General features: G+C 46.6%; 1 protein-coding gene across 1 annotated transcript in view; it reads left to right on the plus strand.

Annotated features, from left to right (window-relative positions):
- Window positions 1-1731: 1731 nt before the first annotated feature.
- The window catches only part of RNF5 (ring finger protein 5), a 35189-nt gene continuing 20947 nt past the window's right edge, over window positions 1732-15973 (plus strand). The window contains exon 1 of the mRNA XM_077483791.1: window positions 1732-1925. Coding sequence (XP_077339917.1) covers window positions 1825-1925 — 101 coding nt within the window. The 5' untranslated portion in view covers window positions 1732-1824. The remainder of the gene's footprint in view (window positions 1926-15973) is intronic.

The raw sequence follows: 15973 nt of genomic DNA on the forward strand, positions 1-15973 counted from the left end.
CTTTGACACAGTGGACCACCCCCTCGACCTCGAAATACTCCATTCCTTTGGTCTCTGTGACTGTACTCTTCACTGGTTCTCATCCTACCTATCCCACTGCACCTTCAGTGTCACTTACAACTCGACTTCCTCCTCAGCTCTTCCTTTCTCCATCAGGGTACCCCAAGGTTGTGTTCTTGGACGTCTCTTTTTCTCAATCTACACCTCCTCCCTGGGTCAGTTGATTGCCTCCCATGGCTTTCAATTCCACTTCTACACGGATGACACCCAAATCTATCTCTCTACCCCTCTGCTCACTCCATCAGACTCCTCACACATCACCTACTTAATAACAGATATATCAGCCTGGATGTCACAGCACTTCCTCAGACTCAATCTATCCAAAACTGAATTCATAATATTTCCTCCCCCATGTGCCTCTTCCCCTGATTTCTCTTTTAAAATCAATCGCTCAACTATCAACCCATTGCCAAGGTTCTAGGTGTAATCCTGCATTCTGAACTATCCTTTCGGCCCTGTGTCTAATGGATGTCCAAAGCTTGCCCCCCTAAAGAGGAGGTAAACCCTGATGAGTTTACTTCCTCTTTCATTCCCTGCAAAGGCAAAGCATAATGGACTACTGTGCATCGCATAGTAGTCCATTATGTGTCACTTACCTGACACAGGAGCCAGCGAAGTCACCGCTGTCCCCTGTAGTCCGGCGCATCCATCTTCTCGGTGGGTCTCGCAGCTCCGCCGCTGTCATTCAGCGAAGCCGCGATGACGTCACTCCTGCGCATGCGCACGGGAGCCGACACGCACGGCATCTTCGTCATTGACGATGCCACGCTCAGTGCGCCTGCGCAACACTGTCTACGGCGCATGCGCCGTAGACAGCGGTGCCTGTCTTCGGGCAAATATCTCCTAAACCATATAGGTTTAGGAGATATTTCTTGAACCTACAGGTAAGCCTTAATCTAGGCTTACCTGTAGGTCAAAGTGGTTTGTAAGGGTTTACAACCACTTTAACTGCCGCAACATCTCATAGATATGTCCCTTTCTAACCAATAACACCACAAAGCTTCTAATTCACTCTCTGGTCATCTCTCCCCTCAAATACTGCAACTCCCTCCTCATTGGTTTACCTTTAAATAGACTATCCCCACTTCAGTCCATCATGAATGCTGCTGCCAGGCTCATCCACCTAACAAACCGCTCAGCGTCTGCTACCCCTCTTTGCCAATCCTTCCACTGGCTTCCACTCACCGAGCTAATTAAATTCAAGTTACTAACATTAACATACAAAACCATCCACAACTCGGCCCCCAGCTACATCACTAACCCAGACTCAAAATACCAATCTACTTGTTCTCTTTATGAGAAATGTAATGTTTGTGAGAAATGTAAAATGTCATCCCACTGTTAATGAGCACTTATGTAAGAAAAATGGTCATAGTCAGCTTAGTGGGCCTCATCACTATGATATTCAGTGTTGTGTACATATGTTGTCTTCCAACCCTGCTTGTCAATAAAGTTCAGTTTAGAAAAAATAAGTGTGACATTTGATTACATAACCGTGTGGAACATAAATATGACACACAGCCATTCTGGCCAATCAGGACCTCCCTATCTAGCCTATCAGCGCTGTTTCATCTGAATTACACGGTTCTTGCATCACGCGGCGAAGGCGGGACCAAGTTGTCCAATGTGCTTCGTAAGCTGTGAAGTAAAGGTCAATTGGCCAATCGGACGCGCTGTTTTGGCGCTCCTTTCCCCAATCAGCTGCCTTACGTCTCCCGTGACGCTCCGCCCGGTGCCCGGCTAGGTTCCGGTCTCTCGGTTGCCATGGCGGCGGCTGCTGGCAGCCCCGGGGCGGCTTATGAATGTAATATCTGCCTGGACACTGCCCGGGAGCCGGTGGTCAGTGTGTGCGGCCATCTGTACTGGTAAGGGGACCTGTCTGCGCCTCCATTGTGGTGTCCTGGTGATGAGGTGGCTGCTTTGGGGGTAGGATGTGGCCCATGAGAGCCCTATAGTGAAGGATGGGGCCCCTGCGAGTCATATAGAGTAGAATGGGGCCCGTGAGATTCCTATAGTGTAGAGTGGGGCCCCTGAGAGTCCTATAGTGTAGGATGGGGCCCCTGCGAGTCATATAGTGTAGGATGTGGGGCCCCTGAGAGTCCTATAGTGTAGGATGTGGGGCCCCTGAGAGTCCTATAGTGTAGGATGTGGGGCCCCTGAGAGTCCTATAGTGTAGGATGTGGGGCCCCTGAGAGTCCTATAGTGTAGGATGTGGGGCCCCTGAGAGTCCTATAGTGTAGGATGTGGGGCCCCTGAGAGTCCTATAGTGTAGGATGTGGGGCCCCTGAGAGTCCTATAGTGTAGGATGTGGGGCCCCTGAGAGTCCTATAGTGTAGGATGTGGCCCCCTGAGAGTCCTATAGTGTAGGATGTGGCCCCCTGAGAGTCCTATAGCGTAGGATGGGGGGCCCCCCTGAGAGTCCTATAGCATAGGATGGGGGGGCCCCCTGAGAGTCCTATAGCGTAGGGTGGGGGGGCCCCCTGAGAGTCCTATAGCGTAGGATGGGGGGGCCCCCCTGAGAGTCCTATAGCGTAGGATGGGGGGCCCCCCTGAGAGTCCTATAGTGTAGGGGGCCCCCCCCTGAGAGCCCTATAGGGCCACACATGTATCCATGGTCAGTGTCACTAAACCAATCAAATAAACTCTTCTAGACCTTCCATGTAATCTGATCAGTGAGCCTTCTATTGATTATTGATCTTGCAGCACCGATAGACTGCGGAGGACCTTTGGCAGATTGCAGTTCTATCTAATTTTTTTAATGGGTTTTACATTGAAATTGATTGGAACACATCAGCGCGGCGTCATGATACATCACAGCGCATGTAAATACCACAACGTGCATTGACATCCGATGACATGCATTCAAAATGTGTAACAACAACACAGATTAACATGCGGTGCTGTGGGGTGATATGCAATTTGATGCGCTTTTATTGATTGATTCTGTAGAAAATGCTTGGGATGGGGGGGAGGGGGGATTACATCATGGCTTGAATTTTCTGACCTTCTCCCCCCCCCCACCAACTGTCATTCCGCTCCTACCCCTCCCCCTCTCCAACAATTGGAAATGTTTCTTTTTTTTTAACCCCTTGCTGTCACAGCCCGGTGGCCCTTTAAGAGGGCTTTATTGGGGTGGGGGGTTGAGTGTTGGGGCTCTTTCACACAGGCGGTCCGCCCAACGGACTTCATTTTTGCTCAGCGGGGGATCGGTCTGCTGAACAGGCGGATGACAGTTCTGTCACCGATCACTGTGCAGAGACAGACCTGTCAGAGTCCTGCTCTCCTCTATGGGGAGATCAGAGGAAAACGGACTGCCTGTCTTTTTTTTTTTTTTTCCCATCTGATCCTCCAGACAGATGGGGGGGAAAAAAAGGATCTCCATCGTCTGGATTTCACGGACGGATCGAATATAGGCGGACATGTCACCCCTAACATCCGCCGCTCCATAGAGGTTAATGGAGTGTCTGATTAGTTCCGCCTGAAAAACTGACAGGCAGACCTGATGGGAAAGCCCGGGGGAAAGGGGCCTTCATGGTCTGTGCTGCAGAGGTAGCAGTCCAAATATTGCAGTATGCACCCACCACGGTCCTGCATGCTGAATTTTTGATGCGTTTTCATCAAAACACGCAATAGTAGTGCAGCTTTAACCCCCTAGGTAGTGACGGTAATACGTGACCTCTTGGCAGGCGGGCTTTGGCGCCAAGAGGCCGCATATTTGCAGACACGGCTGTGCCGACAGCACATTACCGGTGGCTAAATGAAAGCTTTCTGACCTTGTGACCACCATGACAGCCAATCACGGCGGTCACATGATCATAACCCCCAACATCTGAAATCCCTTAAACGACCGGCCCAAAGTAGTTAAACACCTATAAAAATGCAGTGCACAAAAAACACACCACATACATAGGAGCTGGTTCTTACTGGATGGAGCCTCCTCAGGATGCGCTTCTCATGGGTTAGATGGGACCATGTTTAGGCAATGACACGGACTAAATATGGGGATGTGTCCGTATAAGGGCACTGATGTCATCAGCATCTCGCCCCTTTGTTTACGTGTACCATAGGACAGGAGGTGAAGTGTCCCGGTCTGAAGCTGATTGGATAAAAAAAAAGTGAGATTTAATATTTCAGTAAAGCTGCCCACCATAGACAGTTTATATCTCGGTGATGGCGAATCTTGGCACCCCAGATGTTTTGGAACTATATTTCCACTACACTGCAACGTGCCAGAGCTTCGTGGGAAATGTAGTTCCAAAACATCTGGGGTGCCAAGGTTCACCATCACTGTTATATCTCATCCAGTTCAGCGGGAATTTGCTGAGATTTGAACCATGTGTGGGCATGCTGAATATATACCCAAGTTGATCAATCAACTTGTGTACAGCCAGCCTGCTGGATTTTACATACGATTACTTCTAGCAGCTATACCAGCCACTGGCGATAATCACTGTCTTCTCCCAGCAGGGAAAGCAGCCAGCTCATAATGCAGCGACCTGTCATTGATTTGAACAGGCTGCCCGGAACACCTGAGCGTTTAGCATGGCTGGAGAGGGGCCTTCGTCTGAGTGTATGGATCAGAACGCCGTATGAATGAGGTCTGATGGTGGTATTCTGTGAATACATGAATTAAAAATAACTGATATCCGGGTTCAGCACACAGCTGGATGCCTATAGATCAGAACCCTGGAAAACATTTATAATATATGGGAACCTGATTGGTTGAACATTGGTTTGTTTTCTCTTAACTTATAATCTTTTATAATTTTTCATCCTTTTTTGCATCTCAGTGCTGCTGATCTCCTCCAACCTCTTTCATCTGCTTCCTGTCAGCAAGCCCTCAATCTGCTGTCACCTGTACATCATTACTTCCTAATAGTAACATCAGGGGTGCATACCACACACAGACCCTTATAGACTGCACTGGGGGTGCAGGTAACAGAGTGACAACACAGGAGCACGTTGTGGAGACAAGTCACACCCTAAAGCCTCATGGACAGTGAGAGGCTGGAAATTACAGACATTTGCCTGTGCCCAGGTAGCATGCCAGGCATATCCTGCCATTCAAGTTAAAGAGGAGTTCCTTTTTGATTAAAGTCAGCAGCTGCAAAAACTGTAGCTGCTGACTTTTAATAAACAGCCGCTCACCTGTCCCAGGATCCAGGGATCTGCTCATCCCAGCTGTTTTCATCTCCTGTTTTCTGTCCCTGCATCTTAACTGTGGGCACCCAGCTGTGACAGCTTGTGGCTTCATAGCCAGGCAGCCACTGTGCATGCACGAGCCACGATGCGCTTTGTGACATGTCCCAGACGATTGCAAGGAGGGCGGGGGAGAACTTCCACTCTGATCACCTAGGTGGTTTTGAGCGTAGATGGGAGCAGGTACCTGCCAAAATCGGGTACCCACTGCCCCCACATTTCATAAAAGGGAAGCAGGGGAGGTGGCCTTAAAGGGGTTGTAAACCCTTGTGTTTTTTCACCTTAATGCATAGGATGCATTAAGGTGAAAAAACACCTGGCAGTGGCAAGCCCCCCCCCCCCCCGTTTTACTTACCCGAGCCCCGGAACTTCATCCGGCTGGGATGCACTTTTCCTCTGCCCGGGGTTCTTGGCTCTTGATTGGATAGATTGATAGCAGCGCAGCCATTGGCTCCCACTGTTGTCAATCAAATCCAATGACTTGGGAGCGCGCCCGCAAGGTAACCCCCTGGGAGAGCTCTTCTCCTAGGGGGTTATCTGATGTGGGGAGGAGCTGCAAGAGCTGCTGGGGGACCCCAGAAGAGCAGGTTTGGTGCCACTCTGTGCAAAACGAGCTGCACATTGAAGGCAAGTATAACATGTTTGTAAAGCTGTTTATTTAAAAAAAAAAACACTTTAGGTCCGGTTCACACTGCTGCGGGGGGAGATCCGGATGTGATTCGCACCGCACTGCAGTGCAAATCACATCCGATCTCCGTAGCGATGCGAGTTCAGCCATACAGATAGCAAACTCGCACGGGACCCTTTTTTTGGTCCGCAGCAGAATCGGATCGCATGGGTGTTCACACCATGCGATCCGATTCCTGTGCGAGTTTGCAGATCGCACTGCGATATGCGGACGGATCTGGGGGTGTCATTAACATTTCATTGACACTCCCAGCAGTCCGCATAGGGCAGTGCGAACTGCCGGCGGGAGGCATGCGATGCGGGAAAAGGCTGCGGATTCGCGACGTTCCCGCATCGCTATGGTGTGAACCCAGCCTTAAAGCGGAACGTCCCATTTTGGGTGAATCGTCACATTAATGGCTGTATGTGGCTCTTGAAATTTCTGCATTGAAGAAATGTCGCATGCATGGCACAGCTGCATAGAGGCATCAATATTTAGAAGAGTACAGTTGCAGCACTTGTGGCCCACCAGTCTGAAATGTAATGCCGGTTGTGTTTTCAGCCTCTTGCCATCTGTGTGCATGAGGACTTAAACAGGAAGAGGAAGGACCTTCATGGCAGGATCACCAGGTGCAGTCATGTGATAAAGTAAATACACCCCATGGCAACTTTTTCTGCTTATTTGAGCAAGCAAACAGTAGATCTTTGTTCAGACAGTGTCTGCAGATAAAGGTGATTTTTATACAAACGACACATAAAACTGAAATGCATTAGCTTCTTTGTAAAAAGTGAATGTACACTATCAAGTGGTTGTAAACCCTTACATGCTCAGTGAAGTGACTGGCCTCAGGTGATGCACAGAGTTGGGGGGGGGGGGAAGTTGTACCCGTTTATCTGCAGCCTTTTCTCCTCTACAGCCATTCAAAGTCCAGAATTTTATACAGCTTGTCTGAGAGTTCAGAAAAAAGGGGGTGGAGAGCTGAAGTCACACTTTGCTGCTTGGAGGGAAGGGACACACCCCTCTTCACACAGGTACAGAGCTGAGGCTATCAATCACAGGCTGTGTGCTGGAGGTCCCTCCCCTTTCACCTTTTTTCTCTTGGTGTCAGAAAATCTTGTCAGAAGTGATTCATGCAGATAGCAGAGGAACGAAGCAGCAGATGGAAATGCCACTTAGTGCCCTTACTCGAGACAAATACAGACTATAGAGGGATATGCTTTGTTCATATTTCATGTCTGAGATTTACATCCACTTTAAGTCCAAAGAGCTGCATGACATCTCCTGGGCTTATCTTCATTATTTATAGCTGACAGTTTCATTGCACTCCTGGAAGTTGGCTATCGCTGTATTTATGGAAGCCCAGCGCTAATGCTTCAGGTATAAGCTTTTTCAACATTAGATTCAGTGCAGCTTCTATGCCTGCTTTGCCGCCCCTCCTGCCCAGTCACAGAAGCCTTTGTGTTCTCTTGCTTCTGTGAATGGACAGCAGAGGGGATGGGCAGCCATAGCTCCCTTGTATGTCATTATCTCTCACAACTCCATGTGTCATTGTATTGTCTGGCTGACCTAAACCTGTCAGATATAGATAATAGAAATAAGTTCAGGAGATGTCCTGCACCTCCTTGGACTTGACTCATAGTGTGACTTTTTTACAAACTGCCTGAATTCCTTTAAGTCAGCTTTAATTCTAATGTTCTAAATTAATGGAGATGCAGATTTGTCACATGGGGGAAAAATTAAAAACACCCCTACATTCACCTCCACTTCAAATCGATGAAATCCAGAATCTGGTATTCCCGATTAGGTTAGCAATGAATTGGTCTTCTTAGGGAGTTTGTGGAGCCATGGACATTTTAAAAAATTACCAAAATGGTTTCAAAGAAAAAAATAATCTACAAGTGGCAATGGAGTCTAGAAGCTCCAAACCAAGAAGTGACTGTTTTGAGTCTATAAGACGTCTCCAAGAACCCCAAATGTAACTCTGAACAGTTGGGATCAAAGTACTACAGTGCATCTACAATAAGAAAGAGATTAGCCCATATGGGAGATGTGCCAGGAAAAAGCTTTTGCTTTCCAAAAAAATAATATTCTAGCAAGATTACAGTTTTTATATTTGTATGCAAAGGCCAGGCCTTCCAGGCCAGGCCTTCCGGAACAATGTGCTGAAGACTGACCAGTCAAAGATTTTCTAGACCTATTTGCTGCAAACCAAAGACAGGTTTTTAGGTGGACCTCATACCAGCTTTGAAGCATGGTGGTGGAAATGTTATGGTTTTGGGTTGCTTTGCTGGTTGAGGGCCTGGGCAGCTCAGTCATCCAGTCAACTACACATTCTGCATCAGATCGTAATGTGCTTAATGAGAATGTGTGCGAACGTTGAGGTTGACCCAGAAACAAGAGTTTCAACACCATAATGATCTGAAGCAGACCACCAAGGAATGGCTCGAGAAGAAGAAATTAAAGGTTGTAGACTGGGCTAGTCAAAACCCTGTTTTGATTCCCATTGAAATTTTGTAAACCAGAATTTTCTTTATGGAAACCCCAGAAGTATCTTACAGCTGAATAAATTGTGTGTGGACCATGGAGTTGATGTAAGAGACTGCTGGGCAGTTATACAAAACACCTACAGTGCCTCGAAAAATAAATTTTCCACAAAGTGGCACGTAATTGTAAAGTGGAAGGAAAATGATAAACGGATTTCAGTTTATTTTACAAATATCTGAAAAGTGTGACGTGCATTTTGTATTCAGCCCCCTTTACTCTGACACTACTAACTAAAATCTTTTGGGACCCATTGCCTTCAGAAGTCACCTAATTGGTAAATAATAGAATCCACCTGTGTGTAATTTAATCTCAGTATAAATACAGCTGTTCTGTGAGGCCCTCCGGTTTGTTAGAGAACCTTAGTGAAGAAACGGCATCATGAAGGCCAAGGAGCACACCGCACACAGGTCAGAGATAAAGTTGTGGAGAAGTTTAAAGCAAGGTTGGGTTATAAAAAAAATATATATATCCAAGCTTTGAACATCTCTCAGAGCACTGTTCAATCCATCATCTGAAAATGCAAAGAGTATGGCACAACTGCAAACCTACCAAGACATGTCCATCTGCCCAAACTGGCAAGCCTGATAGAGAGCATAATTTCAGAGAAGCAGCCAAGAGGCCCATGGTAACTCTGGAGAAGCTGCAGAGATCCACAGCTCAGGTGGGAGAATCTGTCCACAGGACAACTATTAGTCGTGCTCTCCACAAATCTGCCCTTTATAGAAGAATGGAAAGTAGAAAACCATTATTAAAAGAAAGCCATAAGAAGTCCCATTTGCAGTTTGCGAGAAGCCATGTGGGGGACACAGCAAACATGTGGAAGAAGGTGCTCTGGTCAGCTGAGACCAAAATTGAACTTTGGTCTAAAAGGAAAACACTGTGTGGTCGAAAACGCACACTGCACCATCCCCACTGTGAAACATGATGGTGGAAGCATCATGCTGTGGGGATGCTTTTCTTCAGCAGGGACAGGGAAGCTGGTCAGAGTTGATTGGAAGATGGATGGAGCCGAATACAGGGAAATCTTAGAAGAAAACCTGTTAGAGTCTGTAAAAGACTTGAGACTGGGGCGGCGGTTTCACCTTCCAACAGGACAACGACCCTAAACATACAGCCAAAGCTACAATGGAATGGTTTAGATCAAAGCATATTCATGTGTTAGAATGGCCCAGTCACAGTCCAGACCTGAATCCAATTGAGAATCTGTGGCAAGACTTGGAAAATTGCTGTTCAGACGCTCTCCATCCAATCTGACAGCTTGAGCTATTTTGCAATGAAGAATGGGAACAAATGTCACTCTTTAGATGTGCAAAGCTGGTAGAGACATCCCCAAAAAGACTTGCATTTGTAATTGCAGTGAAAGGCGATTCTACAAAGTATTGACTCAGAGGGGCGCCATACATATGTACCCCACACTTTTCACATATTTATTTGTAAGGCATATTGAAAACCATTTATCATTTTCCTTCCACTTCACAATTATGTGTCACTTTGTGTTGATCCATTACATAAAATACCAAGAATATACATTTACGTTTTTGATTGTAACATGACAATGTGGAAAATCTCCAGGGGTATGAATACTTTTTCAAGGCACTGTACAAGGAATCCGTTCTGCTACAGGGAACAATGCCAGAGTCTGAGGCTGAGGATTTGCCTCTTCTGAGGGTTTAGCTCTTCCACAGTACACTATTGTAATGATGATTTTTGTGGAATAAATGATTGAAAAGGCACATTTTTCTTGTGTTCTTACTTGCCTGTGGTATATCACTTTTATCTATAGGCACTGTTTGGTTAAGGATCTAATGTTTGCCTGCTCAAATTAGTCAACATTTTCCATTTTGAGTTGTATATTTACTCTTTCATATGACTTTTAAGAAAAGCTGCAGAATTGAATACATTGAAAAACGTCACTTCATGGCGTCATAATACATGATCTTGGATAGGTAGGTGTGGGCAGAGCTGTGTGAAGTCGTACAGAGTCCTCCCTGGCCCGAGGTGTGTCTGGCTGACTCACTGTGCACCAGAATGTTTGTGCTGTAAATAATATATGAAGGTCATTTTAGGGTTGATTTACTAAAGCTGGAGAGTGGAAAATCTGGTGCAGCTCTGCATAGAGACCAATCGGCTTCCAGGTTTTATTATTAAAGTGTTGTAAAGTCTTTATTATTTTTATAGGGGAAAAAAAAAACATGTTTAAAATGACCTGCTCTGTTGCAGTGGATTTGCACAGATCAGCCCAGATCCTCCTCTTCTCGGGCCCCTCTTCTGTGCTCCTGGCCCCTCCCTCCGGTTCAACAAGCAGCTAGCTCCCTGTGTCCATTCAGACATGGAGCCCTGACCCAGCCCCATCCCCTCTCTCCCCTGATTGGTTAGCTGAGTTTGACAGCAGCGGGAGCCAATGGCGCCGCTACTTTTTTTTTCCCAATTAGGAAGGAGAATCTTGGTCGGCTGAGGCGCTTGTAGACATCGCTGGACAGAGAGGGACCTCAAGTAAGTATTGGGGGGGGGGGACTTCTGCACACACAAGGCTTTTTTATCTTAAAGTGCTTGTAAACCCTTACAAACCACTCTGACCTACAGGTAAGCCTAGATTAAGGCTTACCTGTAGGTCCAAGAAATATCTCCTAAATCTTCACGGTTCAGGAGATATTTGCCTGAAGATGGGCACCGCTGTCAGCGGCACGCAGGCGAACTGAGCGTGGCATCGTCGATGACAAAGATGCCACGCGTCTCGGCTCCCGTGCGCATTCGTGGGAGTGATGTCATTGCGGCTTCGCCGAATGACAGCGGCGGAGCTGCGAGACCCCACCAAGAAGATGGATGCGGCGGACTACAGGGGACAGCGGTGACTTTGCTGGCTCCTGTGTCAGGTAAGTGACACATAATGGGCTACTATGCGATGCACAGTAGTCCATTATGCTTTGCCTTTGCAGGGAATGAAAGAGGAAGTAAACTCATCAGGGTTTTCTTCCTCTTTAATGCATAGAATGCATTAAAGCGGAGCTCTGCTGTGTTTTCTTTTTTTTAAGTCGGTAGCTACAAATACTGCAGCTGCTGACTTTTAAAATAAGGACACTTACCTGTCCAGGGCGTGCCGATATCTGCACCCGAAACCGATCTGTCCCTCAGCTCTTGGGTGCTGCCACCACCATTTTCGGTAAGGGAATCAGGCCTTGCGGCTTCTCTACCTAGTTCCCTACTGCACATGTGCAAGTCGCACTGCACGTTCCCACTGGTCCCTGCTGTCTTCTGGGGCCTGTGTGTCTCCCAGAAGACAGCAGGGGTTGGGGGGGGTGGGTAGGTGCCGGAAGTGGCCTAGATACCCCCCGAAAGGTACCAAATATGACACCGGGGAGGAACCAGGAAAAGCGGAAGTTCCATTTTTGGGTGCCCATTCATTTCAATGTGCAGGAGCAGTGTATTCCCCTGCTTTTTCACTGCTCCAAAGATGCTGCAGGACTCTTTATATGTCCTGCCATCGCATCGCCATGCTTTCACACTGCGACTGCAGGGGAGATGCTTTACAGGTGCTATTTGAAAAATGCCCCAGTGTGAAAGGGATCTTACTGTGAGCAGTAAATTGAGACAAAATAAAATTGTTAGAAATGTTCCATACATAGAGTATTTTGACACCTAGGGCTCCTCTACGTGATATAGCAATAAAGGAACAGGGGACGCCATCATCTAAGTGTAGACTTTATTAACCATGAGTAAAAAGATGATAGGCACTCACGTAAGCCTCAAAAAATGGTAATTGCGTAAGCCCCAAAACGCATAGTCATGCCCTTGTTGTTGCTGTCATCTTGCTGTCACACCCTGACATTATTACGCTCCTGAGTTCTGCAATGTAGTGCGTTCCGCACTAGTTTGATTGGCATCTACACACTCTAATCTGCAACACCTGGTCATTTCCGTGGCTAATTCTGCAGATGCCCACAGGATTGTTTCCTGTGTCTTTTTTATCATTTACAGCATGTGAGTGTGTGATGGAACCATTTGGCACACTGCTTAGGTGCTTCCGCCAAACCATTCCAGCAGACCAAGAGCGAATACCAGCCCTTTTACCTCAAGCATCGTACACAGACACGATGTTGAGAGAACCAAATGAATCACTTTATTAGACAGACATACAGGTTTTTATACACTTCAAAAGTAGGTCAGTCCCCACATGAAAATGAGGTAAAGTTGACACAAACAAGGCTAATCCCATCATCATAACTTCCAAGAGTTGGCCAACAGACCGAAACAAGAGGTGGCTCAATTAACAATGGGAATGCTCCCCTAGGAGGCACACAAATGGAAATGCACACGTGATAAACAGATTATAGCAGGAGACCCCAGTCTGAAGCAGTCATTGCTGGTTTGGGCATAGAGACCCCAAATATGTATCTGGGTTCTCCAGTTCCCAGAGTGTGTGTTTTGGGGGTCCCCCAGGCACACACCTCCCAAAGAGTAGTGTTCCCCTAAATGCCAGGTCCCATAGTCTGTGGGTAGGAGGCTTGCTCCTAGTCCCCTCCAAAAGCCTCTGTCCCAGTTTGGTCTGCCACAAAGTTCACATTATCTTAGATGGTGGCGCCCCCTGTTCCTTTATTTCTTTGTAGAATACAGGTACAGAGGATCTATCCTGAAGAGCTGCAGCTATCCATAGGATACCTATACAGTATGTTAAATTTGGACCATGTTAAAAATGATTTCAAGTCCCTTTTCGCCTATTACTTTAACCTAGTTGCACATAAACAATTTATTTTTAAGTAATATATTCCTTCACATTGGTGGCTAGTAGAGAAATATCCACTTTATACTGGTGGTCATTGAAGAAGGGCTCCTTAAGCTAGCTATAGACATTATGATTTCCCTTGTTCAGCCCCAAAACCTCAGCGAGAGAAGTCGCTTGGTTCCCCCATCCACGCCAAACTGTGTGGATGGACGAATCTGCAGTGCTAGCTATTGTATTCTGAGAGGTGGCCCCTGTGGCTAACGGAATACCTACTAACCTGCTAACGGAACAGCTACTGCAGCTGATTGGATACAGGTACTGTTCTGCCGACAATTTTCCGCCCACCTCCTTTGACAAAAGTTGAATGAAAATTTACTTTTGTCAATCTGGGTGGTGCCAACAGGGCCGCCCATGTAAAGAAATTTGGACCGTTCCTGCCGAATCAGCCAATCTGTGTATGGTCAGTGGTAAAGGTGTCCTACTTACATTGTTGGCGAGTGGGAGATTAACCCTTTTACTGGTGGTCAGAGGGAAAAATTCTCCTTATGTCGGTGTTCAGAGGGAAGAATGTCTGATTTGCAGATATCAAAAAAGACCACTGGTGTCCTTGGGATCACTTTTTATTTTTTTTTTATATGTATAACGACTTGCCGACCGCAATATGTATATGTACATGTTGTGGTTTGCAAGTGGTTTACTGGGGTTATGGCTAAGGCTCGGTTCACACAGGGGCGGCGCGACTTGCAGCGCGACTCACAGACGTGACCTGCAAACGACTTCAGCGGCGACTTGCAAAACGACTTCTATATAGAAGTCAATGCAAGTCACCTGAAGTCGCCCCAAAAGTAGTACAGGAACCTTTTTTCTAAGTCGGAGCGACTTGAGTCACTCCGACTTAGAACGGTTCCATAGCACAGAACGGAGCGCGACTTGTCAGGCGGCTAAGTCGCCTGGACAACTCGCCCCTGTGTGAACGGAGCCTTAAGCTATCAGCCATAACCTCGGTATTTTATTTTAATTCTTTTCAGCCACCGGCTGACTTTCTCAAGAAACAAATTACATTCGAAAGCCACTGTGCACAAACCATGTGACATAAAATTGCAACAATCACTATTTTTATTTTCTCTGCTAAAAATATATACTGTGTGTGTGTGTGTGTGTGTGTGTGTGTGTGTGTGTGTGTGTGTATTACAGTATCTCACAAGCGTGAGTACACCCCTCACATTTTTTTGTAAATATTCTATTCTATCTTTTCATGTGACAACACTGAAGAAATGAGACTTTGCTACAATGTAAAGTAGTGAGTGTACAGCTTGTATAACAGTGTACATTAGCTGTCCCCTCAAAATACCTCAACACACAGCCATTAATGTCTAAACTGCTGGCAACAAAAATGAGTACACCCCTAAGGAAAAATGTCCAAATTGGGCCCAATTAGCCATTTTCCCTGCCTGGTGTCATGTGACTCTTTAGCGTTACAAGGTCTCAGACGTGAATGGGGAGCAGGTGTGTTAAATTTGGTGTTATCACTCTTACTCTTGCATACTGGTCACTGGACGGTTCAACAAGGCACCTCAATGCAAAGAACTCTCTGAGGATCTGAAAAAAAAAAAGAATTGTTGCTCTACATAAAGATGGCCTAGGCCAGTGATGGCGAACCTTGGCACCCCAGATGTTTTGGAAAACGACATTTCCCATGATGCTCATGCAGTCTGCAATGTAGTTGAGCATCATGGGAAATGTAGTTCCAAAACATCTGGGGTGCCAAGGTTCACCATCACTGGCCTAGGCTATAAGAAGATTGCCAAGACCCTGAAACTGAGCTGCAGCGCTGTGGCAAAGGCCATACAGCGGTTTAACACTACAGGTTCCACTCAGAACAGGCCTCGCCATGGTCGACCAAAGAAGTTGAGTGCACGTCTCATCATCGTATCCAGAGGTTGTCTTTGGGAAATAGAAGTATGTGTGCTGCCAGCATTACTGCAGAGGTTCAAGGGGGGGGGTCAGCCTGTCAGTGCTCAGACCATACGCCACAAATTGGTCTGCATGGCTGCCATCCCACGAAGCCCCTTCTAAAGGTAATGCACAAGAAAGCCTGCAGTTTGCTGACGAGAAGCAGATTAAGGACATGGATTACTGGAACCATGTCCTGTGGTCTGATGAGACCAAGATAAACGTATTTGGTTCAGATGGTGTCAAGCGTGTGTGGTGGCAACCAGGTGAGGAGTACAAAGGCAAGTATGTCTTGCCTACAGTCAAGCATGGTGGTGGGAGTGTCATGGTCTGGGGCTGCATGAGTTCTGCCAGCACTGGGGAGCTACAGTTCATTGAGGGAACCATGAATGTCAACATGTACTCTGACTTACGGAAGCAGAGCATGATCCCTTTCGAGACTGGGCCGCAGGGGCAGTATTCCAACATAATGAACCCAAACACACCTCCAAGAGGAGGAGAGGAAGAGAACGAGAACTCCATGCCCACGAGGGTTAAGGCAGTGCTGGAAAATGATGGCCACATAAAATATTGACACTGGCCCAATCTGGACATTTTCACTTAGAGGTGTACTCACTTTTGTTGCCAGTGGTTTAGACATTAATGGCTGTGTGAGTTATTTTGAGGGGACATCAAATTTACACTGTTATACAAGCTGTACACTCACTACTTTATATTGTAGCAAATGAAAAGCTATAACATATTTACAAAAATGTGAGGGGTGTACTCACTTTTGTGAGATACTGTGTGTGTATGTGTAATATAAATCCATCTCCATCTCTATCCTCTCC

This window comes from Lithobates pipiens, unplaced genomic scaffold, assembly GCF_037356315.1.
Source record: "Lithobates pipiens isolate NorthernLeopardFrog02 unplaced genomic scaffold, aLitPip1_a1.2 Scaffold_1, whole genome shotgun sequence".
Classification (NCBI taxonomy): Eukaryota; Metazoa; Chordata; class Amphibia; order Anura; family Ranidae; genus Lithobates; species Lithobates pipiens.